The sequence below is a fragment of the Pleurodeles waltl genome, chromosome 3_1 (genome assembly GCF_031143425.1).
Source record: "Pleurodeles waltl isolate 20211129_DDA chromosome 3_1, aPleWal1.hap1.20221129, whole genome shotgun sequence".
NCBI classification, from domain to species: domain Eukaryota; kingdom Metazoa; phylum Chordata; class Amphibia; order Caudata; family Salamandridae; genus Pleurodeles; species Pleurodeles waltl.
The window spans coordinates 412,271,314-412,298,684 of NC_090440.1; the positions used below are offsets into that span (position 1 = coordinate 412,271,314).

Sequence of the window (27,371 nt, forward strand, 5' to 3'; positions counted from 1 at the left end):
CAAAGATCTGATCGTATTTACAGAAAGGCTTGGTCCTGTCAATGAGGGCTCTTTTGACATCTACTGGGTGCCCCAACATTTAAGTGACCAAGTCTGGTTGTGGGAAGAAGACTGGAATGTTTCAAGGTTGGGTAAGATGGAAGAATGACACAATCTTAGAGAGGAACGTACGATTCGTCCTAAGAACAACCCTTTACGTGTAGACCTGGATGAAGGGCTCTTGTAGACTAAGTGGTTGCAGTTTTTTAATGTGTCTGAGTGAGGTAATAGCCAACACAAAGGTCACTTTCCAGGAGAGGAACTGAAAGAGGTATGAATGCAGCAGTTCAAAAGGTGGTCCCATGAGCATCGTGAGGAGTTTATTGAGATTCCACAGGGGAACAGGAGACACTCTAGGGTGTATAACCCTCTTGAGACTCTCTATGAGTCTTAACAATTGGAATTCTAAAGAGGGATGAGTGTTCCCTATCCACGCAGGTAGGCTGCAGCTAAGTGTAAGCAAATAACTTGCAGGTGAGATCTGCTCTTTGCAAGTGCAAGCAGTAACAAATTATGTCCTCTACAGTAGGCTTTAGGGGGTCAAGGTTCTTGGAAATACAGTGGTGAAATAACATTTTCAATTTTTCAGCATAACAGTCTGGTGTTGTTTGTCAATGGGCTGCTTTTAATATGAACATACATTCATGGGCAAAGTTGCGGTATCCGAATTCTAGGACTTCAGGCACCAAATTACAAGGTTGAGCTATCTGGCAGTCTGACTCAACCGAGTCCTAATGTGAAAAGACTCTGCCTCAGTGGTAGCCACTTGTGAGGGCTGACGGACATCTATAGGAGATTGGAGTACCAGTTGTCTGGCCCAAGTTAGACCTACCGGAATGAGCCTGCTTAATGACTACCTCAATTCATCCATAATGCATTGCCCATGGACTGTGTGTGTGGGTACGAGAAGGTGAATTTCGGACATTTTGTGTTTCCTGGGCTGGCGAACTTGTCTACTTGCTGGGTGCCCCAAAGTTGGAAGTACCTGCATAGGAATTGTGGGCGGAGTATACACACGTGAGCTTGTTGATATGTCCTGCTGAGCAGGTCCGCAAAGACATTGTCCACCCCCAGCAGATGTTCCACCATGAGATGAAAGTTGTTGCAGAGTATGCAATGCCAAATCCGGTGTGCTGAGAGTGTTGGGGGGAGTGTGTGCTGCCCTGTTAATAAATAGATGTCATGTGACAATCATGTGGTCTGTCTTTATAAGGACTACTTTGCCCCGATACTTGTGAAAAGGTCTTGTGATCTAAATGAATAGATAGCAGCTTCAGGTAATTGATTTGGTGACCCTGTTGCTAAGAGGGCAACATTCCATGTAAAGTTATGTTGTTGAGATATACACTCCACCCTGTAGAACAGGTGTCTGTGGTAATGGTTACCTGCAATACGGGGTCTGCAAAAGGCCTGTCTTGAAGCAAGTTGTTGCTGTTTCACCAGTGAAGAGAGTAATGAGCCCTTGCCTGTAGTGACATTAGATCTTAGTAACCCTCTGCTTGAGACCACTAAACCACAAAGCTCTCCTGCAGGGAATGCATGTGACGTCTTGCTTGGGGGACAATGGCAATGCACAAGGGCATCAACCCTAGAAGGTGCTTCACTGTTCTCAGTGAGCTGACAACTGGGATGAATGGAGGTCACTTTCTAGGAAGGGTTTGATCTGCAGACGCTTTAGGTGGGCTTTACTATTTATCATGAACTCCAGGCTGTGGAGCAGGGAGACTGCTGTCTCTGTGTGGCTGGACACTGCACCTTGCGGTTGCTCTTGATAAACCAATCATCGAGGTAGGGAAAGGCATGAACGCCCTATCTTCGCAAATGCACATTCACCACTGCAAGGCACTTCGAAAACACCCTTGGAGCTGTTGTGACTGCAAAAGGAAGAAATTTGAGTCAGGAGTGTTAGCCACTTACCACAAAGCAAAGGTAACATTGATGAGAAAAGTGGACAAGCGTGGGGAAACAGGCATCCTTGAGATTGACTGCCATCATGAAATAGCCCTGTTGAAGGAAGGGGTGATATCCTGCAGAGTTGTCAAGTGAAAATGTTCTGATAGGATCTAGCAGCTGAGAGACCTTAGGTTGAGGATGAGCCAGAGAGAGGATGAGAAAGCAGAGAGCGTGGACACCGCTCCCTTGACGTTGCTGGGGGCACCCTCCCTATGGCGCCCTTCTGTAAAATGGCATGGAGTTCTTCCAGAAGCAGGGAGCGGTTTAATTGCTGAAAGAGTGTGTACAGGGTGGGGTATGTGTAGTTTGAGGCAGCAGCAGTGTTGGATCACTGCTAGAACCCACTGATCAGACGTCCTCTCCTCCCAATGAGATAGGAAACTGTGTATTTTCCCCCGACGAGAGATGTGATCAGGTGAAGGGGAAAAAGGCAGGGCAAGATAGTCTGGAAGTGGTAACTCTTTGGCTGAAGCCAATTTTGCACTTATCTGTGTTGTTATCTCTGTAACAGACTATTGTACCCCCTCCCAGCTTGCCGGTGGAAGGAGTACTGCTGCATCTATAAGGAGTATGGTTGCTTGGGTGGCATTGTTTATAGTCACACTCAACCCCCCAGGTTGCTGTTTACCAAAGGAACCCCGGTAAGGAGTAGCTTTCAACACCATCTTGGGCTTTGCTATCTCAGTATCTTTTTTCAGCATCTCCTTAACTTGTGGCCACAATGGTGCTCCCTGCAGAGCCGGAAGTTGAGGAGATGCTGCTGGACTTCAGGCTGGAACCTGAAGATACAAAGCCAGGCACCTAGACATTGTGTCCACTGCATTTAATGCACAGTGAATCTCGGCATTAGAGATGAATGTGCCTGCTGACATTATTTGCTTAATACTTAAGGAGTTCCTGCAACTCCTCTCACTGTGCTCTGTCATATCTTGACAGGATTGGCATGGAATTCGATATTTGCCAACGTATTGCTGCTCCAACTGCTAGTATATGGTACAAAGTGCACCCAGGGCCTATATGTTAAATGTCATTAATGGACTGAAGCACACATTGTTCTACCACTACAGTGATCGTGCAAAACATGAATGCAGACCTACCACTGTTTAAAAATGCAAATTCGACCTGCAAAAATAACCCCATTTAAAAGGTCTAAAACCTCTTTTTACATATTAATAATGCGCCTCTAAATAGGCCTTAAATGCCCAAATGGCAGGGTACATGGTATTAAAAAATAAAACATGTGAAAGTTTAATGTTAAACAGGTCCATACAGTGAAAAAGCCTTAAGAATAATTTTCACTGTAGCAGGGTTAGCTATTCCGCATGAAAGCCCTGGGAGGTAATACTACAATTAAACAATATGATCTCTGCTTATGAAGAAGCTACACAGTTAATTCCTTGACTTTTTAAAATATTTATTACATGCCCAATTCATTGGTAAAGTTGGATTTTTTATAAATATTTAGTGAATGGTACGTTTAAAGTCACCTTTCACCTGCCCAAAGCCTCTAGAAGCCAATTTGCAATAGAATCCAACTGTCTTCCAGGCAATGAGTAGCATCTTGATGAAGTGTGAATTTGGTCCCAGAGCGGAGGCAAAAGCCTTGGGGTTTTGGAGGAGTCCTCTACCAGAATGACCATCTGAGCAGTGCCCAGGAAAGTACTTTACTTCAAAGAGGCTTACCGTATCATAGGCAGATGTAATTAACACCTGGCCCTATCCCCTTATTTGCCCCTGTAGTTAACCCGGGGACCAATCTAATTGTGGGAGAGGAGCTGCCACCAGAACCTTTTTACCTGCTTTTGAGATCATAAAGGAGGGTTGCTCATTTCTCTGGCAACACTTCTACGGTGAGCACAAAAGCTCTACACAGTGGAATAAAGATTCTGCCAGGTTGGATTTACACAGAGAAGGGCACCGTGGGATTGTATGCTGTAAGGCACACAGGAACTGCTGCAAAATGGAGTAGGGTTACTCCTGGGAACCTCCACCCACAGGCTAGTGCCAGGCATAAAGATGGCACCCCTTGGCATCTGCTTCAGAATGCTGCTGGGCATGTGGAAGACAGAAGAGAGACTGCCCCTGCTGCTGAGACTTGTGAAGACCTGAAAGGCTGGACCAACTCTCACTTGTACCCAGAAAAAGTCATGCAATCCAAGGGTGAGTTGGCCGACCTCCTGGTAAACTACAGGGACACAAAAAGCTGATCTTTTCCTGAAGGGCCGATTTGACCACTTCCAACTAGACCTGCACTGGACAATGCAGGTAGCTTCTGCTGGAGTGAGTCTTGACACTCAAGTTCTATTCCTAAGGCCCTGGGACCCTTGGCTGTCTTCATTGTGGTCTGCCAAAGCGCATTTCGAATTGCAGAAATGGCAAGTTTGAAAGGGTGTCTGTTCTATCACCCATGAAACTTTCTCTGGGGATGGACGAGTTAAGTCTCAACACTTGGCCCTCAATGCCCATGATGTCAAAAATAGTCTTGAGTGCGTGGCAGGATTAGAGCTTTGTGGAATCTGATGTGAAAGGATCAAGCACCTGGATACCCTCTTGGATGATTAGCGCACTGAACAAATTGACATGACATGAGATGACATAACATAACAAGGATCCAAAAGGAATCAAACAGAACCAGTGAACCAGGTTCATAACATGACCAACTCAGAGCCCACTTGGTATATGTGCAAACCCGGTGGCAGTAAAAAAAACAATTTAACAAGGAATCTGTGCTCCTGTTCAATGTATACCAAGAAGTGAAGTCACACCACAACACTTGACTCCAGAGACTTAATTGAAAAAAACAATTTGAAAATGTCCAAAACCAACACTAGAAGGCAAGAGTATACTAAGCATGTGTATTTACAGCCACACATACTGTGAAGGAAGTTATGCAACAGAGCTCGGGCAACACAGCGCAGAGCCTGTGACACTAAGCGGTAGCGCTTGGCAAAATTATGCAAGCATGACCTTTTAGCTTCCCAGCAAACAGTGGTAACCAAAATGTCTCTATATACAGCTGTGGAGGCAGCCATGGCCCTAGTGGAATGGCTAGAATGTATTTCAGAGGATCTTTCTTGGCAAGGGCATAGCAGATCTTGATGTGGTGGAGGGAAGAACGGTAAAAGAGCAACACGCTGGCCCATATGAAGGGCTGAGATCACCTGGTGTAAGAAGGATGGGCAGAAGAAGAGGACCAACTTATCTGGGTAGAAAAATATGAAAGATGGATGAACTGGGAGGACACCCTTTGACCTTAATGACATCACAGGTAGTGACATGATATGACCTTTGGCCCAGATATTCCACAGAGGTCATGTTGTATGACATTAACTCTGATGACATCACAATAAGTAACCGCTGACTCTGTGAGCAGAAGTTATCGTCACAACTGTGCACTGGCTTGCATGGTGATACTATCAAGAAAGTCCACAAACAATTCAAATCCAAGTGAGGAACTATAAACAGAGTGGGAGGAAATAAAGAAAGCAAACCTTTTAGAAGATGCACCAGTAGTGAGGCTCTAAACAGAGAAGCTTGTTCAGGAAAACAGATAAAGGTAGACAGGGCAGCCAAATACCCTTAATTACAATCAATGTCTGGTCCTGCGTTGCAAAGGACAGCACCGATTGCAAAATGTAGGAAAGTTTAGATTATTAGGGTTAATGCCTTCTGACACAGACCACTGAACACATTTGTTCCAGCAATCTTTATAATTGGATTTGGTTGTGTACTTCTGGTTTGATGTGGTGATGTCTGCCATTTCATCACATAAGCAACAGACTCTAGCTGGCACTTCTATATTTCCACACATGAAGCAAGCAGCTATTGGAGAGTCGGAGGAAGAATTTTGCAATCCTGATCTAGAAGCAGACCTCATCTGTGCGGAAGAGATAGCTGAATGATGAGTTTCAACAGATCAGCATACGCAATCCTTGTGCCATATCTGATGCAATAAGGATCAACTGTGCTTGATCTGCCTATACTTTCTGTAGTATGTTTGAAAGAAGCGGAACATACAGAAATCCATACAGCAGTCCATGACACTAGCTGAACCTGAAGGCAACCACCAGGGTACCTCTGAAAGGGAAGAGTATGGCACAAAAAGGAGGACACTTCCTGTTCTTGGCTCTGGTAAAAAGATCTATAAAAGATAAGCCTATTCAGGAGAAGATCACCCCGCTCTCTTTGGGGGTGTAGCTCACATTCATGGTCTACAATGTAGAGACAACTGACAACATTCTCTCCTACACTGAAGGAGCACGCTAGATGAGCTGCCACCAGGAAGACAACCATTCGCTGTGCCCACTGCTACAGGCAATAAAATGATAACAAGTTCCTCGTGGCCGTCAATCAGCTATGCTCACTTCAAATGAATACTGTCAATCTGCTCTGCTTACTTCAAATGATGACAAACACAGAAGCTTAATTCTGGTGCCTGTTCAAGTGATTCCATTTATTACTTCAATAGTGTAGGTATATTAAACACAACACTACCCAAACGTAAGGTAATCCATTAGCAACATGCTCCCCATTTAATACTGTGTGGGAAATAAAAGTCATTACAATCATTGAAATAAATAACACTGGTAGATTTTTTAGAGTTTTATCTCACTGTCCATCTATTCTACGTGATTTACTTTCATCAAAAAAATCAATGAGGTTATTAAAAATACTGTCCAAGATAAGGGCAATATAAATAGAGGGGATTTAATCCATTATTGAATCTGTATGGCATGACAGTTCCTCTCCAAGGAAAATTATTGGTCCTTTACAGACGAACGTCAATTCACCAAAATGCCAGGGGTAGTGGAAGTGACAATACACACCCTTTGACCTTAATGACATCACAGGTAGTGACATATGACCTTTGACCCAGAATTTCCGAGGAAGTCATGTCACATGAGCTTAACCCTGATGACATCACAATAAGTAACATAGTTGAAGTTCCATAATACCTGTACGACTTATAGAACAACACAACACGTCTATTTCAGATACCACTTCTCTTATGGTGCTGACGTGATTTAAAAAAATTCTGGGGTGTAATACTAGTCCTGATTTGCAGCAAGTGAGTGAACCAGTTGAGAGAGGCCTCTTCTAAGAGAGCTGCTTCGGGGTTGCTACCAAGAGAAAACTTTGAAAAACATTAGATCAGATGGTGTATTTTGAAGCACAACATTCACATACCTTTGTTAAAAGCCATAGGCTCACATTCATTCATTTTAACTCACTTGCAGTTATGTTTACTCACACTCAATCTCACTCACTCTGACTCACGCACACTCACTCACTGACAATCCAATACATTATCACTCACGGTCACTCACTTTCACTTACACATGCTTACATATACACACAGTGTCTCTCACATAAACACACTTATCACCAGCAAGCACGCACACAAAATATATTTAAACGTTTTTCCTGAGACATGGACTCATGCAAGCCTCCATGGGGAACTTCCATTAAATGCCTGCCCAAATCCAGCACTGAGAACCTCCCGCTATAAAATCTGTAACTGTAGAGACCAGTTGGGACTGCAAGTGATCACCCTTGAACTGTGTTCTATGACCGGGACACCAAACACTTAGGCCACCTGCCCTATGAACTGGATCTCAAGACGTTGGATCAAGTCTTTTGCCGCCCAAAATCTTTTATTTTGTTGTGACTGGAATCCCAGTCCACTTTGAGTTTAGGGGTTCCTTGTCACTATAACTGAAAAAGCTTACTGTTTCCTTTATATAATTTATTAAGTGTTTATAATATTTCAGATCTCCAAATTAAATGTTTTAATCACATTTATTCAACTATCACAAATGTTCTTTCGGCAGGGCACTGGCACAATTCAAATACATTCTACAAGAAATAAAGTTTCCTTCATTGAGCATTTGTCTTGTCACAATATAACTTCATCTTCATGGTGCCATTCCAGCAAACTGTACTTCATTTGTATTACACTACTAAAGAAGAATACAATATTATTCACTACTATGTAATACAACACACTGGCAGAAAATAAGGAAAATGGAGCTAATTGACACACAGAGACGAGCTGCCCCTGTGCACCTGACACTGATTTTGCCACCTCTGAAGCCACAGATCACAAAGGCAGTTCCAGGGACAACAGTGGCAAGTCAGGAGTCGCAGCTGCGACCCCTAGCAGCCCCTAAATGACATCCATGACTTTACATTATGCTCCTTATCAAATTCCGTCAACGTGATTCACCCACGTGGGTGGGATCTGAATTAGAAGGCTTCCCCAGGACCTCACAGTTTAATTTCAAGGTAAGTTAGGCCCAGCTTCTTTGCATTCACGAAGATCTCAAGTGCTCCAAGCCAGGACATTGCATTTCACCTGGGCAACAAGAAGGAATGCAATACCAGCAGAAGCACATACTTGAGGATGTAGAGAGAACCCCAAGAGTGACAAGAAGGGTTTGATGTAGTCTTGCATATTAGCTGTATGATTCAACAATCCATTGTTGCCTCCCAGCTGTTTGAAAACTTGAAGACCATCCCTCCACTGGAAGATGGTGGCTCACTATTAGAGAGAAAGGGGTTTAAGGCAGCAAGAGAATAGGCACTGTATTTGATGGGAACATCTTCTGGATTATCATTTCCTGTCACAAGACTTACCTCTAAAAATGAAGGAACTCTTCCTGTGGACTTTAGCTAAAAGCAACTTGCCCTCCAGTTCCCTTAAGGGTGTTTGGTGGCAAAACAATCATAGGCCACGGCATCAAGTTCCAATCACAGACGCCATATGTATAACCCATGCGGGTCTAAAAGGGACATCATAAGGCATCTTCAACAAGGCTCGAACCCTGAAACTTTTAAAGTAGACATTTGACCTATTTACTGTCAAGACGCTGAGGAATTTTATTGATGATACTCTAACAGAGAGCACCAGACCTGCGTTGATGATATACAGAAAAGGAGGAATTGACACCAGTGCACTGACTGGCCCATAATACACTCCGTTATCATCATGTCTGGATGTGGTGTCACGACTGAGGCTACGTGATATCACCAGGTGTGTTGAAAATATATTTCTGGAGAAGAAAAGATTTTCCAGACCAGTCTGAAGCTGGAAGGATTATTTATAAGGTGAAAAATATGCTCAAAGATATACCAACCAGAAAGCTCCCTGCAAATAAAGCAGCTGATGTTCACTAGTGCACTTTTAGAAAAATATCTTAATGCATATAACAAACACAAAGAAATGTGTGCACTGTAAGATGGAAGGGATTCACCAAATCATCTAACACAAGACAGTCAAAAAGAAGATTTAAGTTATGTTCAGCGAATGTAAAAAAAAAACTGTGATAAATGACTTGGGATGAGACACAAAATAAAAATGGGCAACCCAGCTCCCTTGTGACCAACTGCAGATGAGACGTTTGTTTTTGCAGCTCTCCGATGTAATGCATAATATTGCTTACTCCTCCTGGAACCAGCAACATATCAGAATCATTAGTCCATGCTTTCATATGCTCTTGACAGTGGTTCTGAGCTGCTGCCCAGGACTAGATAGATGAGGTATACTTAGTTAGAGCAGTTTCAAGCTTTTTACATATCTCTGGAGCTGAATAAATATGTTGGCACCTACAGTGCCGAGGTTTTGCAGCCACTGTCTCATAGTCTGTGTGGTTCTTTTCCCCCATCCCTGTTTCCTGGTCTCACTCTTCTCCCAGACAGCCATGGGTAGCCATTCACAGCTAATGTGAGCTAACAATGTGGCTACTACAATGGCTACTACTTCTGCTAGCTGATGGAAACCCAGGAATGTTTTTCTACTGTCCTAGAGGGACTGACTCTGCATAGCTGAGCTGTCAGAACTGCTCATATGACTGATCCTATAGTCAGGCCCCAGCTCGGCACGAATTAGTGATGAGAAACACTGCCCATATGACTCCAAGCCCAGCAGGCCAATCACAGTATGTGACTGGTGTGCTGAGGGGAGAGCTACAGAAGTGAACAAGGCTACGGAGGTAGCCAAAACGTGTTAGATGGTGGCAGCAATGGATTAAAACTTTTTGAACACAGCAACCTACGACAGTCCTTTCTTTTCATAAATGTTGGCAGAAGGTGAAGGATAGCTATATCTCCTACAGCGAAACCCTCCATCCTAAAGAAGTGGAGTGGCAGCCGAGGGAGCAAGCCTGGGTATCACATACTACATTTATATCTTTTAAACCTTCTTTGGTGTCTATTACTGTCCGGATTGTATATCACATGTTTGAGGAGTCGTGTGTGGGACATGTGATCAAGGCCTTGAGTATGAAACCTGCCAAGAAGTTCTGTCGCAAATACATCTCTGGATTTGCACTTTCTACTGCCTGGTAGGGACGGCGTTTCGTTTTTGGATGACTTAGTTTGCAATATATATATATATTGCAAACTAAGTCATCCAAAAACGAAACGCCTATTGCACAGTTCCCTCTGCTTACATAAAAACTTTGCTCGAAGAGTCTTTCATGATAAGAGCAAGAGTCTGTGCTCTGATTGGAATCATCGCTCTCCTTTTACAGCAATCCAATATCTTTTTTCCTTTACCGCCTCCTTGAAGTATCAGCTTCTTGATTCAGGTGTGGTCCTCCACTTTTCTTTTCCCCACGTTGGCTTAAAGACCTTAAAATCTGGAGAACAGGTCTTTACAGTGAGCAACTAAAACTTTCTTTAAATCGTTCTTTATGTAACAGTTCTTGATATTTTTAAGCTAATCAAACTTAATCCACCTGTCAAGATGGCATTTTTGTATTAATAAAAAAAGAACCTCAAGACTTGTGGGTCATTTAAACCTCTTCCTTTCAATGTATTTTTCAACACCACAATCCTGGAGACAGTCTACTTTGGGAAACAGTACTTTAAAATCCAAACATGCACAACAAATCCATAGGGTGATCGAAAATGTGAAATACACTTGAAGCTCAAGGTACAGGACCCGGAGCAAAAGATGGCTGAAAGGGGCTGATCCAAAGCCCCTTTTTAATGTTTATGCCAAAAGATTTTAGCTATCTTCAGACTTTAAAATACATATGGCGTAGGAAAACAGAATGGATTACTTACATCATACTGGGTCTGCAGGTTTCTGGCCTTTTGACTTAGAAAGCCGAAAACATTGGAAAAATGCTCATTCCTGATTTCATTAAAGACCTGAAGTAAGAGAAAGTAAATGTTGCAAGATCAAGTAAAGTGCTTTTCTTGTATATCTTAGATGTCACTTCTAGATATGATTAAATGCAATTTTTCATTGCCTCACTCTGAGAGATAGATTGAGATGCATCACATTTTCATACTAAGACTAGCCTTTAGTATGCAAGAGTATCTTAAATAGCATCAAAATAAAAAACTGAAAACTACTAATATTGAAAGAAACTTGTTAGTCTTCATCTGAACTTTATCAGATTGTCTCCAACCATACGCCATGGAAGCATAGGTTCTATGCTTTGCTGCTGCAGTCATTAACATAGTGCAGAAACAGCATTTGTAATAAGCATTCAATAGTGGAATAATATGAAATAATGTGCATACATGAACTACTGGAGCTATTTTCAATACAAACATGATTCTTTTAATTAACCAGCGTATAGTTCCGACTCATTTCTACAAAACTCAGGAAAAATGTTGGCACCCCTGATACTCTCGAATTTTATTGCTACCAACTACATTAATGGCAATCCCTGTCCAACTCAACAACATTTTTAAACGTTAAGCTTGTAGATTGATAACTCCTCCTTCAGGCGGGATGTACTCTTCCTCCAAACCTAGTACCTTTAGCCACAAGTACTAAGTACTAGGTAAGCTTTCATCATGTCTTACAACAAAATTATTCTTGGAGACGTTGTTATTAAATAGCGCAGGGTTTATTGTTGCTGTTATACTGAGAAAAGCTTGCTTGTCTTTATCAATATTCGATTTGCCTAAAGTATTTAGAAATGTTCGCCAAAATGCTTTTTGACATTTAGCACTACTTTCCAACCAAAGTAATATTTGAAAGAAATTGCAACTTTGTAAAACAATGGTAAGTTAATAAACAAATACAAACATCTTGGATACAGAACATTTTTGCAAAACTGCATTTTGGTTTGTTCGAAAAGATTTTTATTCTTTTATAATTTAACATTTTGTACATATATTGATTGTCTTAGGCAATTTAAACAAGTAAATAAATGAGATCAAAGCTCTGTATATGTACATGTGTAACTCTGTATTATACTGGGTAGAGAAAAACAAAGAGAAGATAACATAAAGGAGAGCTAGAAATGTGAAGAGGGAAGCTAAAGAAATAGAGTAGGATGCACCATGATATTGCTGTGAGATATCGATTACTAAATGTGATAGAAGGGTTGGGGGTTAAATGCACTTGGGTGTCATTTGGAATAAGGTCTAGAAAATTGTTCATGGTAGTTTGCTGGAAGTAAAAAATGTATCCAAGGAACCCCATATATTATGTGAGTGTGTTTTCTACAGAGAATACTGGAGAGGAGTGTTATCTGCTCTGCAGATTTGAATTATCCAGTTTAACCCTAATGCAAAAACGGCTTTGAGTGTAGATTTCCAGATAGCGGTAACAGATGTGATTGCTGTGTGAATAGAAGGTCAAGAAGTAGGCGGTCCGATTCAGTTTTGATATTATGATCAAGAAAGCCTGTGATTAAGAATGAGAAACTGTTTTCTGGCTTAATATGGAATAGTTTAGAGATTAAAAAAAAAAGACTTCAGTCCAGCATTTTTTTACCTGTCTGTAGTAAAAAAATAAAATAAAATAAATAAAAAAAACAGATGAGGTAGTTCTCCTTTCTTCTCCTGGCAGTTCCAACAAGTAGGTGTATCTGCTATGTGCATTGCATGTAAGTGTGAAGGTCTCCAATAAGTATTATGTAATATCCAAAATTTGGTTTGCGAGAGTATAGGGGTCATTTTATGTAATATCACTGATCTCAACATTTTGGGCCAATCTGGATCCGTAATTACAGATTTAGTGGTCGTTCCAGAATTTTAGAGTCTTTCTAAAATGATTGGTAGCTTGTGGTTGAAAAAATTGTGAAATCTAGATACCTGTTGACCATGTCTGAAGATTTTTAAAAGTAAAGAAAGGACTGAAGGGTCATCGGGGAGCGAGTGAGACCTAGACAGTGCTACTTTAATTTTAAGAAAGTTATAGAATTCCTGTTCCTCAATATGATATATTTCTTGTAGACACGCAAAGGTAAAGGATTGGAGAGCTTTCCTAATTGTTTGGGGTAGTAAATACCTTTGATTATCCATGATTGCCAGTGAAGAGTCTGACCTTTATACCTGATATTTGGGTTGTGCCAAAGGGAAGCAAGGTTGGAGGATTTCAGTTTACCTTGCAATCTGTTATCAATTAAAAGTAGTGGGTGTTTGGTAGTCCTAAAGATATATTTAGAGTATGGTATGTGCTTGTCAGTAGATTTGAGTAGAGTTGCCAGGTACAGATTTCACAAAATATCTTTTTACACTTTAAGCCATAATGGAGTGTAGTTTATCGGGGGTGAGAGCCAACAGGTGCCTTGTTTGACAAAAAAGCTGAATGGTAATTTTTAAAATTAGGTAGGTTGAGTCCACCCAGATTTTTGGGGAGTCTTAATTTGTGTAGGGTTGCTCTAGGCTTTTTTCCTTGCCATATAAAGTTATCAATCATTTTATCAAGTTCAGTGGTCTTCAAACTTTTTAATGCTGTGCCCCCCCAGTTGAAAAATAAAAATCTTTGGGGCCCCCCTCAGAATTTTTCACAATTATTTTAGAAAGATGGCAATGTTTAAATATGTCTAAACCTATTTAAACATTGCAGTTAAGTACTGTTACCTTTTTAAAACTGCAATAACATGCTTCTGCTTAAAACAAACACATGTTATCTGTATAATATTTCTTTTGGCCAGAGTTTGGCGCCCCCCCCGGATCACTTGAGACCCCCCAGTTTGAAGAGCTCTGATCTAGTTTATGGTGGAAATCATTGGTGAGTGGTAAGGGAAGCATACTTACTAGGTAGTTATCCATGGCGGATATTATCTTTTTTATCGTTTCGAAGCAAACACACCAGGTGATAAATGTTGGTGACCAACTTTCTAATAAATGTTTGATTTTTTGAAGGGTTAGGTGCTCATTATGATTCAGAGTGTCAATTAAATTCGACTCAAACTGTATTCCTAAGTACTTTATGTAGTTCCGTTGCCAGATTAGTCCTGAATCTCCTATCAAGGTTTTAGAGCCTAACGGGTTCAGTGATTTCACCTCTGATTTGTCTCTATTTAATTTGTATCCTGAGACACGGGAGTAGTGTTCAATTGTGGCCAAGAGTGCCTGTATGGATGAGTGAGGGTCGCCAGAAAGGATTAAAATGTCATCTGCGTAGGCTGCCAATTTGATTGTTTTTCCCTGAAAATCTATTCCTGATATTTGAGGGTTACTGTTAATGTGTAATAAGAATGGTTTGAGTGCTAGTAGAAAAAGGGAGGGTGAAAGCGGGCAACCCTGTCTTGTGCCTTTTTCAAGGTTAAAAGCCATGGATACCAGGCCATTTACGGAGACAGATGCTCTGGAGTTACTATACATGGCCATGATCATCTTTATGAAGTCATCTCCAAGGTTAAAAGATCTAAGGGACTGTTCTAAGAATGTCCAAGAGACTTTATCAAAAGCCTTCTTGGTGTCCAAGGCTATAGCTACGGATGCTGAGGATAAATTCCTACCTCTTTCTCGGACGTGGCATAATAGGCAAGTATTATCATTGGCCATCCTGTTCTTTAAAAACCCTACTTGGGAATTACTAATTAACTTTGGTAGGTAAAGATTAAGGGGGTCATTACAACCCAAGCGCCGCGGTCGCACCGCCGGGGCTGGCGGTTTCCCGCCACAATGGCCCCGGCGGTAGTAGTAACCCACCAGGGCAGCGCTGCTAGCAGCGCTGCCCAGGGAATTACGAGTCCCCTTACCGCCAGCCTTTTCCTGGCGGTTCAAGGCAGGCGGTACGGAGAGTCACGGGCCCCTGGGGGCCCAATGCAGCTTTTCACTGTTTGCTATGCAGACAGTGAAAAGCGCGACGGGTGCAACTGCACCCATCGCACGGCCGCAACACCGACAGCTCCATTTGGAGCTGGCTCCTAGGTTGCGGCTGAGATTCCCGCTGGGCCAGCGGGCGGAAACCAGGTTTCTGCCCGCCGGCCCAGTGGGGATCTCATAATGACCGCGGCGGGGGTGCGGCCGCATTGGCGGCCGCCCAGCGGTCAGATCTTGGCGGGCAGCTGTAGCCGCCCACCAAGTTCATAATGAGGGCCTAAGTCTTTTGGCTAAAAGCTTTGCATATATTTTACAGTCAAGATTTATTAGCAACATTGGTCTATAATTCTTTGGTAGTAAGAGATCCTTCCCGTCCTTGGGAATGACAACAATATTTGCTTCAGTGGATGTACCGGAAATTTTCCCAGAGGAGGCATATGTATTGTATATTTCTAATAGGATGGGGTGAATGGATTTGGTAAATGGTTTGTAAAATTTGGCATTGAAGCCATCAAGTCCCGGGGCCTTATTATCTTTTAGTGTGTTAATGGCCTCAGTGATCTCATTTATAGAGATTGGTTTGGCTAATACTTCTTTATCATCTTCAGATAGTTTAGGTATCTGTAATTTATTTAAATATTCTTTACATTGTTCAGCTGTAATTTGGTTATCTTCCGAGTATAGTTCCATATAAAATTGTCTAAATGTGTCTAAAGATTTTTGAGGGTTGGTGTGGGTGGTGTTCAACTTACCTTTGATTGAAGTTATGTTCTTTTGATTTTGTTTGTGTTTAAGATATGATGCTAACATGTTTCCTGCTTTGTTGGCATCACAAAGTTTAATGTCTTTAAATGTATTAATCCATATGCCTGCTCGTTCGCTGAGTATTCTATTATATTCATATGTCCTTTGCAGTAAGTCTGGTGAGGATCTGCTTGTCCAGCATTTTGACATGGGAGGATTCTAAAAGTCCAGTGTCATGTTCCAATTCCAGTAGGGATTTATTTTTTGCCTTATTGATTCTATTTTTCATTTCTTCTAGTGTACCTCTTAAAGTTGCTTTAAGAGTGTCCCAAAGAGTTTGTATTTGTACGTCTGGGGAGGAGTTATTTGTGAAAAAGTCGGAAATGGTACATTCAATTCTCTTTATATTCTCTTGGTCTTTTAACATCTCGTTGTTGAAACGCCATTTCTTGATACGGGTTCTAGAGTTGGAAATTATTATTTGTGAAATATCTGATTGGTCAATAAGGTGGGGATGGGAACCTGAGATGAGGATATAATCTATTCTTGTGTATGAATTATGAGGACAGTAAAAGGTGCAATCTCTCGAGACAGGATGTTGGAGTCCCCATGTGTCTTTAAGGTCATATTTAGTGCAAATATCTATTCGAATTCTATGTGCTTTAGGTGGGCGATACTTACAGGTGGACTGTCTATCTATTGTGGTATCCAAGGGAAGGCTGAAATCACCAGCTACAATCAGGAGGTTGTTAGTAGGCAGCTGGCCTAATTTCTCAGAAATTGTATTCCAGAAGTCACCGTCATCATTATTTGGACCGTATATTTTAGCAACATGTAATCTAGTCCCATCATTCTTTAGTGTTGTTATGACCCATCTTCCTTCTGTATCTGTAATATAGGATTCAGTACTCAGATTAGCTTTCTTGGAGATCAGTGTAATCACACCATTTTTTTTGTGGACTGCCGGAGAACACTGTACATCAACAATCCAATTGTTTTTGATTTTGAGTGCTTCTGTCTCTGGAATCCTTGTCTCTTGAAAAAGAATAATATCTCCCTTGGTTTTGTATAGATAGTTCATTATTTTCCTACGTTTTATTGGATAATTCATGCCCTTAACGTTCAAAGATATGATATTGATATTGTCTCTCGTATTAGCCATATTGGTATGTTATGTTGTAGAGGTGCGTATCAATGTGTATCTAAAATACTCCTATGTAAGAAGGGTATCTTCGGGAGTATAGCTATCATTGATAAACCACAGTTGAGTATGTGTATAATGTCTGCCTTCACAATAAAGTAGATTAATCCAATAACTGCTATGTATGTAGTGAACAAAACACCTACTGTTTGTAGTCTTATGAAATGGATTCCTAGAAGTACTATATTGGATGAAGTAGTGTAGGTCTATTGTTAGAGTCGTATTTGTAACAACCCTATGCTGTCCAGCAAATAAGTGTGAACAAAAGAAAGGTGGAAGAGGAAAGAGGAAAGGAACATGAAGAATAAAAAACAAAAGAAGAAATAATAATAATAACCCCCTCCCCAACCCATGTCCCACCCTGACCCCCCAACTTCCTACAAACGCCATGGAGTGGGTGACAAGAGAAGAGCAGACATCCCTCGGGGCAATGCAGAATATACATTGTGATGAGCACATCATATGCCGCAATTGTAGATTATTTTCAGGTGAAAGGTCACATAAGTTTATCTATATCTGAGTATTGGAACGTTTTCAAAAATTAGATACATGGATGGCACGTGTTTGGAAGGGTGTAGTTTAACTTGCAAAAAGTGGTGAAGTGGAACTATCGCCTATAACTTGTCCAATAGGTTATACAATCCAAATTTAAGCAAATCAAGCAGAATATGTCGGCATGTATACTGTCAATTAACAAGAGCATAACTATGGTAGACAATGAGTGAGTATGAACTAACCCTAACAGGCAATGTGATAAGAAAACCATTAGGTGATTGAGTTTCACCAATTAAATCACAGAAATGTCCTAATTATTTTAACAATTCACCTTTGTTGGATAGAAAAGGGAAGCAAACAGTACAGCAAGTGAACTTTAAGTATGATCTTATGAAAAAATATCCTTATTAAGAGGAAACATTGTAGATAAGGAGGTACCCTATAGATTGCTAAAAGCATTCAAAGGCCTCAATGTCAATGTGATTAGCGCACTTTCAGGAAACAAGAGTTAGGTTTTCCTTTTGTTTGACAGGGCTCTAGCAACGTCCATGTCTTGTCCAATCAGTTCGTCTAGATGACATTTTAAAGCAGTGTGATCGTCAAAGATTTGATGTTTTCCATCCATGATTAATCAGAATTTTGCCAGACCTGCAAAAAAGAAAATTAATTTTCATGTCTCTGAGTCTATCACGTAGGGCCAAGAAACATTTCCTTGTATCTACAGTCATTTTGGAATAGCCCTGTGAAATGTAGATTTTAGATCCATTGCTGTTAATGTGATTATTTTTGCGCTTGTAGAGCAAGACTGCTTCGGCAGGTTGGAACCACAGAGGTTTGCAAACTTTTGGTCTGGGTTTGTTCAGAGATCCATAGGAGCATTTGAATGTTGGGACCCTATGTGCTCTTTCCAGGTCAAATGTTTTGTCAAATTGGAGGCCTGTAACTAGAGGTAACCAACATTCAAGGAAGGAAACGCGTGAGCTGGAAGGGGTTTAGGGGGGCTCATTACTTTCCGATTCTTCAGGAGCTCCAAAAATGTTCAGGTTACCTCTCTTATTTCAGTCTTCCAAGTCCACAATGTCTTTTTTCAAGGTTTCGTTATTGATTGTAAGGAGAGGAGGTCCTTGGTAGATTTGTTTTTGATGTCTTCCAGGTCACTGATTCTTTGTTCTGCCTCTAATATTTTATTGTTGACAGAGTAAATATCCGCCCTGATGGCCGTTAACTCAAGCTGCATAGAGTCCGTGTTTATTTTTGCAGATTTAGCGAGGTCATGCAATTCCGTCAGCTTTTTGAGGATGATATCCGTCTTAGTGTTTATAACATCCTTGTTTTAAATCAGTGAATCCGGAAAGATTGGTTCCGCTTTGCCGTGCAGTTTAGGTTCCTTCTCAGCCATGTTAAGTTCCTCTATCTCAAAGTGAAGGAATGGATTACTGTGTCGTTTTTGTAGAAAATGGCGAACCCTAATTGAAACTTGAATTTATTCAGTTATCACACTCACCAAAGGTTCCTAGGCCTTCTATTGCATCCACAGCAGGGCTGGGCCTGAAGAGTTCTGAAGTTATAGGTTTGCGAGATTAAGCTGTTATAACTCATCTATTTCGACATGTCCATCAAGAGACAAATTCACTGGAATGAGCAAAACGTTTATTTTATTCCCAGATATTTCACATCTTTTTGAAACTAGCAAAGACTAAAAATATTTTGCGTTACAGCATGGGTGCATTTTAAGGTAAGGGAAATCTAGTTTGGGTGAGGGATGTGATTTCTTCACACATTCGGTGAAACATGCAAAACTGGTGAGTAAACGCGTCTACTTCTTGCCAAGATCAGCGCAAGCTATACAAACATTGTTCAAAAGATTTCAGTCGAATCTTTGTTTCAGCACGGGTACCAATTGAAGGTCAGACAAATCGAGTTTGAGTGAGCAGGTTGTTGTCTTCCCACATTCTGTGAAACTTGCAAAAACGATAAATAAACAAATCTATTACTTGCCAGGAACAGTGCAAGTTGTACAAGTATTGTTCAAAAGATTTCAATCGATTTTCCATTTCAGCATGAGCGTCATTTTAAGGTCAAGCAGATCCGGTTTGAGTGAGCAATTTATTTTCTTCACACATTCGGTAAAACTTTCAAAAATGGAGAGTAAAAGCACCTATTTCTTGCCATAATCAGTGCAAGGTGTGCAAACATAGATCCAAAGATTTCACTTGATTCGATTCAGTCCAACAATGCGCCAAGCTCGGGAATCGGACGCCGCCATTTTAGGATGCACGCGTTGTTTAGAGCAAAAGGAGACAAACTTGATTATAACATTAGATTAGCTCTGACCTTATCTCTGATCATTACATGTGTGGTAGGAGTATTTCTGAAATCGGAAAATTATATTTGTTGAGTGTTTGTTGATCTCGGAGCGGCAGAAACGATCAAATGTTTCTCCACATCGCCGTGAGAGACAGAGTCAGGCACCCATGAGCTTCTCTGTCCAAGCCACGCTCCCCTGCAAAACTGCATTTTAAATATGAAAATAAAAAGATATCAAACTATGCTTTTGGACTAAATTCAATTAAATGGACTTTATAACTCCACTGCAATGGTACTTTTAAAAATAATGATGGTGCACGGACCGAGATGACCACTCCTGGATTGAAGTCCGTAACCATCGGGCCGCGTTTGGTTTGTAGCCCCCCTGATCCTGCGATGTCCTGAGGAAGTGACTTTATGAGGTATTCCCTTAAGTAACATCCACAAGATCCTGGGTGTCCTGCAGGTTTCTTGGAAAGCCTGAAGTCAACGAGAGAGACAGTCTATGGAAAGGGTGGCGCTGTCACCGCGGAGTCTCTCCAGCGTGGGTGAGTTTGGAGTTTCTGTAGGGTGCTTGCTGAGGACCTGGTGAAGGCACCCTGAGCGAAGCAGGACTTGCGGACTTGGCCCTGGGAGGACCTGCTGCTGAGCAAGGTATGTTGGAGACGACTGAGATAGCCGGAGTGGACTGAGGGAATGCCGTTGGAAGGACTGCAGCCACTGCGTGATAGCTGCACCCTCAGGCTGCCATCTGCACCTGGGTGAAGCTGTTGACTGTAAACTGCTCTTATTTCCATGACTAATAACAACAAAGCAGCAGAGGAATATGAAAACTGCCTTGAAATTCCAGCTGAACTGGCCTTTATGATATAGGCAACTGGGATTGACAACAGACTGGCAACATTGGGGGGAGATGGGTGGGAGGGAAGAAAAGTCCAGGCCGACACACGTGGCAACACGGCCCAACACACACAGCAGCCCTGTGAAGGTTGCAACTAAACTCTTTCTCCTCAGTAAGTCATCATACTAGTGAATTTGAATTCTGTTCCTCCCTGACAAATCGAGAGTGCCGGACCTCTACTGTATGTATCAGCAGACTCACATCATGCAGAATACCCACTAGGGCCACTACAGATGCTCTATTAGAGATGTGCCCGCGGCCTCACTGCACAGACCCCCATCCCCTGCAGCTAGTTTCACCTATGCCTCTCAAAAGACAAGTGGAGCTGTAAGAAGAGCTTGCAGCGGACATCATGGCTGAACCTAACATGCTCCATTCCGACCCTGGTGACAATATTGCCATGCTGCAGTCACATCTGGATGTGGTGGGTACTAGTATTGTTGAGACAGAAGGCTACCTAGAGGCTTTGAAGGGTAAGAGCTTCAGGCTTATGGACACCTGTACAGCTCTCAATGCAGAAAATGATGTCGTCACAAAAAAGGTTGAAGCCTTCGAAAATCGATCTAGGAGAGATTTTCTAGGGACTTTTTTCCTCCTTCATAAGCGTGGACTCCATCTTGATCATACTCGACCGAATCCACTGTGAAGGCCCACATCAAGAAACCAGGATGTGTTAGCCAGATGCCATGCATTCAAGAGGAAGGAACAGGTTCTACAAGCAGCCAGCTCCATGGATGAAATCCAGCATGAGGTCTATTACTGTATGCTGATCTAGGATATTGCCCCAGCAATTCTACTCAGGTGGCACAATTCAGACTGGTCACCGACCACTTGCGCCAGAACAAAATTAGACACAGGTGTCTTTAACCATTCGGTTTAACCTTTGACCACTGAAATAAATTGCACCTGAACTCGGATCTGGCAACAACAAGACAATTGTAGGGGATTACATTGGAAGCATCAGGAGTGGAAACACAGAATTTGGGGCTGCCAGGATAGAGGTCTGACCTTCGGCCAACATCCTAATGGCAGGTATAGAAGTTGCAGTGCCAGACAGGGCCCAAACAGGACAGAGATACTATCTGAAAAAGAGGCTATGTGATCAAAGGTTCTGGCTAAACACTAGGGAGCTTTCACATAGACATTGAATTGGTTGCTATAGGCCTCTCTCAAGCCGCAACTGCTGCATTTGTTAATGGGCAAAGGGATACCTGAAATCTGGTCATCAAAATACACGAGGAACTCCGTCGAGTGAAATCACTGCCAGAGTAAGACACAAAATCAATGATGGACGAGGAGGGCAGCGAGGAGGAAAATGTTGGACAGGTAAAGAGGACTGCAGAGACAAGTAGTAGTGTAGGAGAAGAGGACAAGAGAAGGACAGGTGAGTTGGTTGCATTTGGAGCCGACTCCCATGGAGAATCGGATGGAAGAAGACCAGAGCAAACAGGAGTTGACAAAGGAACAACACGGCTAAACACAACACACACCCAGCGACCTGAGAGAAGAAGGTGCTGAGGTCCCTACTGATGTGGCCCGGGCTTGGGACCCTGGCACCAGGCAAGTGATTCTGTATTCAAAGGAGAGTGACACTGGGTGCTAAAGGAAGGATTTGGTAAGAACCCTAAAGATCGGGCTGAGGAATACCTGTTGAGTTGTGGAAGACACTGGGGTAAAACCCAACAGTATTGTGAGCACTATAGTAGTAACTGGTGAAGGGGAACAAGAGTAGAAATAAGAATTGAAACTCGGGTCTACTCTGTTTTCCCAAGGGGCGACACTGGCATCCAGAGAAGGCATAGGAGGACGGGAAACTAAGAGAGGAAAACCCAGGGTGACACAGGAAGACAAGAGTGACGCAACTCAGTGACAAATCCTGATTGACTTCTTTACTATATCAGGTCCCCAGTAAAGAAACACAACACCACCACTACTGACTTGTGTTCCATCTGATAAAAACCTGTTACAAGTGGTGTCAGAAGTGTGATTTTACTCAAAGTAGCAGGCTACAGTCATGACACAGCCGGTCACTATGGAGCATATGATAAAACAGCTAGACGAACGACTACGACACTTACAATTGGTGCTTGTACAACACACGTAGATGGTTCAGCAGCATAGGGAAAACATAAATGTGGCTTTAACATCCCAAGCTACGTTAATTGTGGATAATCAACAGGCACATGACACAGCCTTTCTGAAATTTCCAGATGCCCCTATAAAGTGCACAACAACACTCCCAGTTCTGTTTTGCAAAAATACCAAGCCGTTGAAGACCAAGATTTTTTTCGTTACACATTTTGAAATTGTTGCTACCACCGCCTCCTGGCCACCTGAATGTTGGGGACAAGATATCGCTCCCCTACTCTCTACTCCCCTATTCAAGCTGCCAATCCCTCTGGAACAACACCTACGAAGAGATTAAGTAAATAATACTGAAAAGAATGGGCTACTATAATGAATACTATAGAACCAAATTTTGTAGGGAGTAATGGGGATGTAACGATAACCCCCGGGCACTGTACTAAGGTATACAAGATTTGGGGAACAGATGGCTAAACCCAACAACGTCTACAACAGACGACATTGTTGAAAATATCTAGTTGGAACATTTTTGAATGTGTAATCGGGGTCTACCAGGGCTTGGATAAAACAACACCCTAATATTAAAGTTAGTGGCACAATATAATTAGGCTGTGCTTACCACAGATCGCCTGACTTTATGGATAATTCTAATAGGTCTCAAAGTGTTCTGAATTCCACATGGAACGCTCTATTAAAACAATCCCTACAGGTCCCCTTTAAAAGTAAAGGCTCCGTGAAAGTACCGGGGAAGGAGGTGGGACCAGGATCCCAATGTCTTCAATGTGCTAAGTGGGCATATATAGCGATGAACAGCTGACAAAAAGCACCCACTCCAGAGCCCATGGAAGTTGAGTTTCTAAGAGGACAAGATTTATGTATGGGAGGACAAAACAAGTGATATAAATGAAAGGTGCTGTTAAATGAGCATTGCGTAGATACATCAATAGACTCAGGCTGCCATCATACAATGGTACATAAGAAGTGGGTCTCCCCTAATAGGGAAGCACTAGGAGAGAGCATGGCTATTACCTGTGTCAAAGGGGGATACAAAGGTGTACCCTATAGCACAATTTGAGGGAAGGTTGGGAAATTAAGCTGAGATGATGGAAGCAGGAGTCATCCCCAATGTGGTCGAATATGCTATAATTCGAACTGACCATTCCCAGTTTTCCGAAATGCTGTGAGAGGGGTAAAGAAGGAAGTCCAGGAACAAAGTGGTTAAAAGTGGCTCCCTATCATAATGAGGAAATTGAGGGAGGTAAGCTAAAAAGAAAGAAAACAAGACAGAAAGGTGCCTTGATAAACGGTTGTTTTCAGGAATTCATAATGGTAACAGACATTTGATAGTTTCTTCCACAGTCAACTACGGAAACTCTCAAACGTAGTTTTCAGGGCTGCCTAAAATAGATGATTTGCAAAATCTATGGCTAGCCCATTGCCAAGTTTGGGGTAGACATTGTGTCAGAGAGAAAACAAAGTAATATCTGTTGAGATGATATTATTGGCCTGGGGTTATTATGACATTCGGAAGTGTTGTGTCTCCTGTGAGCGCTGTCAGTTAGGAAATCTAGCTAAGGACCCAAAATCTCCATTGCGACCAGTCCCTATTACTGACTTACCATTCACCAAGGTAGGGATGGATTTAGCAGGTCTCCTAATATCATCCTCAAAAGGGTACAAGTACATAATAGTTTTGGTTGATTACATCACCAGATATCCAGAGGCCATACCCCTAACCAGCATGACATCCTTGGTGGTGGCCAGGGCCATGGTGGAGTTTCTTTTTTTTTCGAGAGTAGATTTTCCCAGAGAGTTGTTGACAAACCAAGGGACTCCCTTCATGTCCCAATTAATGTCCCAAGGCTGTAAAAGTTTACCTAAACACCAAATCCGTACGTTCGCATATTACCCTCAAGCTGATGGATTGGTCGAACGCTATAACCGTACCATTAAGAAGGTGGGATGTGATTCAGGGAACGATTGGGATCAAAAGCTCCCTATGGTTCTCTTTGTCGTCAGATGTCACACCCAGTATTCTATGGGGTTTTCTTTGTTTGAATTGGTCTTCGGTAAACAACCCAACATCCTCTTCAACATGGCTAGGAAGCAGTGGGAAGAAGAAGAAGATGAGGGCAGGAATTTTATTTAGAGTATGCAGTCCAGTTACAGGTTGAGATTACAACCCTTTGGGAAAAAGTACAGGAAAATTTAGAAAAACCCAAAGAGAGAGAGAAAGCGGGATATAACAAAAAATACTACCCTCCAAGATTTCAACCAGAGTGAGAAAGTTTAGATTTTGTTGCCCTCTTATTTTAATAAGCTGTTGGCAAAATGGCTGGGCCCCTTCACGATACTAAGTAGGGTCACTCATGTTACCTACCAAGTAGCAGTACTGAAAAGGAAAAAGGGGGAACAGATATACCATGTAAATCTTCTAAAGAGGTGGGAAAAACCACCTCAGGCAGATCCTTCGAAGACTAGGAATTTGCTAGTAACCGATTCTCAACCTGTTGAGATTAGTTTTCCACTGAAGGGTAAGACTGAAAACAGGAACCCAGATGACTTCCATACAACAAAAACAACTGAGAGAACTCCTCAATAGATATAAAAATGCATTTTCCAGGAAACCAAGAAGAACTAGTCTCATAAAACATGCCATAGTGCTAGAGGGTAATCAAGCAGTTTGATCACAACAATACAGAAGCCTGTAGAGTAACAGTGGAAAAGGAAGTGGAAGCTATGTTAAAAGAAGATACTATAAAACCCTGAAACAGTGCCTGGTGCTCTCCAGACATATTGGTTCCCAAACCCAACGGCAACCTCACGTTCGGTAAAGACTTTTGTCAACTAAACAGTATATCAAAATTTGACACCTATCCATGCCCTGAGTGGATGAAATGATTCAACACCTGGGTGAGGTGAAATATTTATCTACTTTAGATCTCACCATAGGCTACTGGCAAATTCTACTACAGAAACAGCTAAAGAGTAAACCACCTTCATAAAGCCTTAAGGTTTGTACCAGCTTAAGGTACTGCCCTTTGGTCTCCACTGTGCCCCAGCAACCTTCCAAAGACTAATGGACAAGGTCCTAAGGCCCCACAGGACGTTTGCAGCTGCATACTTAAATGATATAGTCAGATTTTGTCCAAGTCAGGAGTCCCACCTTCAACACTTGGGAACCATCTTTTCTGCATTAAAAGAGGCGGGTTTAGCAGTGAATGCTGAAAAACCAACTCCTGTTACAGATTCAATTGGATATTTAGGCTACCAGATACAGCAGGGCTAATTCAATCCCAGGTAAATAAGGTATAGAGAATCAAGTAGCTACCCCAACCTTGCACCAAGCGGAAGGTACTACTTTACTTAGGCTTGGTTCGTTATTATAGAAGGTTTATCTCACACTTCTCTGACATCACCAATCCCCTGACTGATTTAATGAAAAGTAATCACCCCGCACGGATTAGAGAGTAGTCTACAGCCCATCAACGCAGTTTTGAGCTCTTGAAAGAAGTCTTGTGTCGTGAACCAATCCTGATGTGTCCAGACTTTCATAAACAGTTTGTGTTGTAGACTGATGTGTCAGGTTATGGACTTGGGGCTGTGCTGTCCGAGACTGATTCTGAGGAAGTACTGCAGGTGGAGGATTATATAAGTCACAAACTTTTACCTCGAGAACTTAACTATGCCATCATTGAAAACGAGTGTTTGGCAAATAAGTGGCCTGCAGAATCCCTCCACTATTATTTGCTTGGATGTTCGTTTGTACTTTTGACTGATCATGCTCCTCTGGTTTAATTGTCCTGTAACAAACATTCTAACCCTAGAATTCTGTAGTGGTTTTTAGCGCTCCAACCTTTTTCTTTTCAGACCCGATACTGGGCTGAGCAGTTGCAGGCCAATATGGACTTCTTGTCCCATGCTGCATATTCTGCTAAGCCCGATAGGCCATCCCTGGTTGGGGCATGCTAAGGAAGGGAATACGGGAGAAGTTATGAGAATTTAAACCTGGCCGTTGAGAGTTCCCACCATGAGGAACTCTGTCCAGTAAGGTCAATACCACAGCAAGACACAGCAGAGAGGAGTAAGACGTTGGACAGGTGGAGAGGACTACAGAGAAAAGCAGTAGTGTTGGAGAAGAGGACGAGAGAGGGGCAGATGAGCTTGTCGCGTCTGGAGGTGACGCCCATGGGGAATCGGCATAGAGAAGCCAGGAGCATATGGGAGTCATCAGAAAAGAACAACACAGCATAACACAGCGCACACCCAGCGACCTGAGGAAAGAAGGCGCTGAGGTTCTATCACTGCAGCCCGGGCTTGGGGCCTCAGCACCAGGCAGGTGATTCTGTATTCAATCACAAAGTGGCAGCCGTAGTGGCTTCAGGTTTACACCGGGTGCTAACTGAAGGGTTTAGTTAAAACCCTAAAGATCAGGCTGGGGAATACCTGTTGAGTTGTTGAAACATGGGTGTAAAACACAACAGTCTTGTAACACTACATTGGTGATTGTCACGTTCTGCCTTTCGCTTACCGCCCTGGTCAGATGAAACTGGAGTGCGACCTTGGTTCTTGTATGTTCTGGTCTGGCCGAGATAGGGGCAACCCATTGCGGTAGCTACAGTG

At 42.2% G+C, this 27,371-nt stretch overlaps 1 protein-coding gene across 2 annotated transcripts in view; it reads right to left on the reverse strand.

Annotated features, from left to right (window-relative positions):
• The window catches only part of VPS33B (VPS33B late endosome and lysosome associated), a 691,895-nt gene that overhangs the window by 354,422 nt on the left and 310,102 nt on the right, over positions 1-27,371 (reverse strand). For both annotated transcript variants that reach the window (XM_069222652.1, XM_069222653.1), the window contains one exon: positions 11,062-11,148. In XM_069222652.1, coding sequence (XP_069078753.1) covers positions 11,062-11,148 — 87 coding nt within the window. The remainder of the gene's footprint in view (positions 1-11,061; positions 11,149-27,371) is intronic.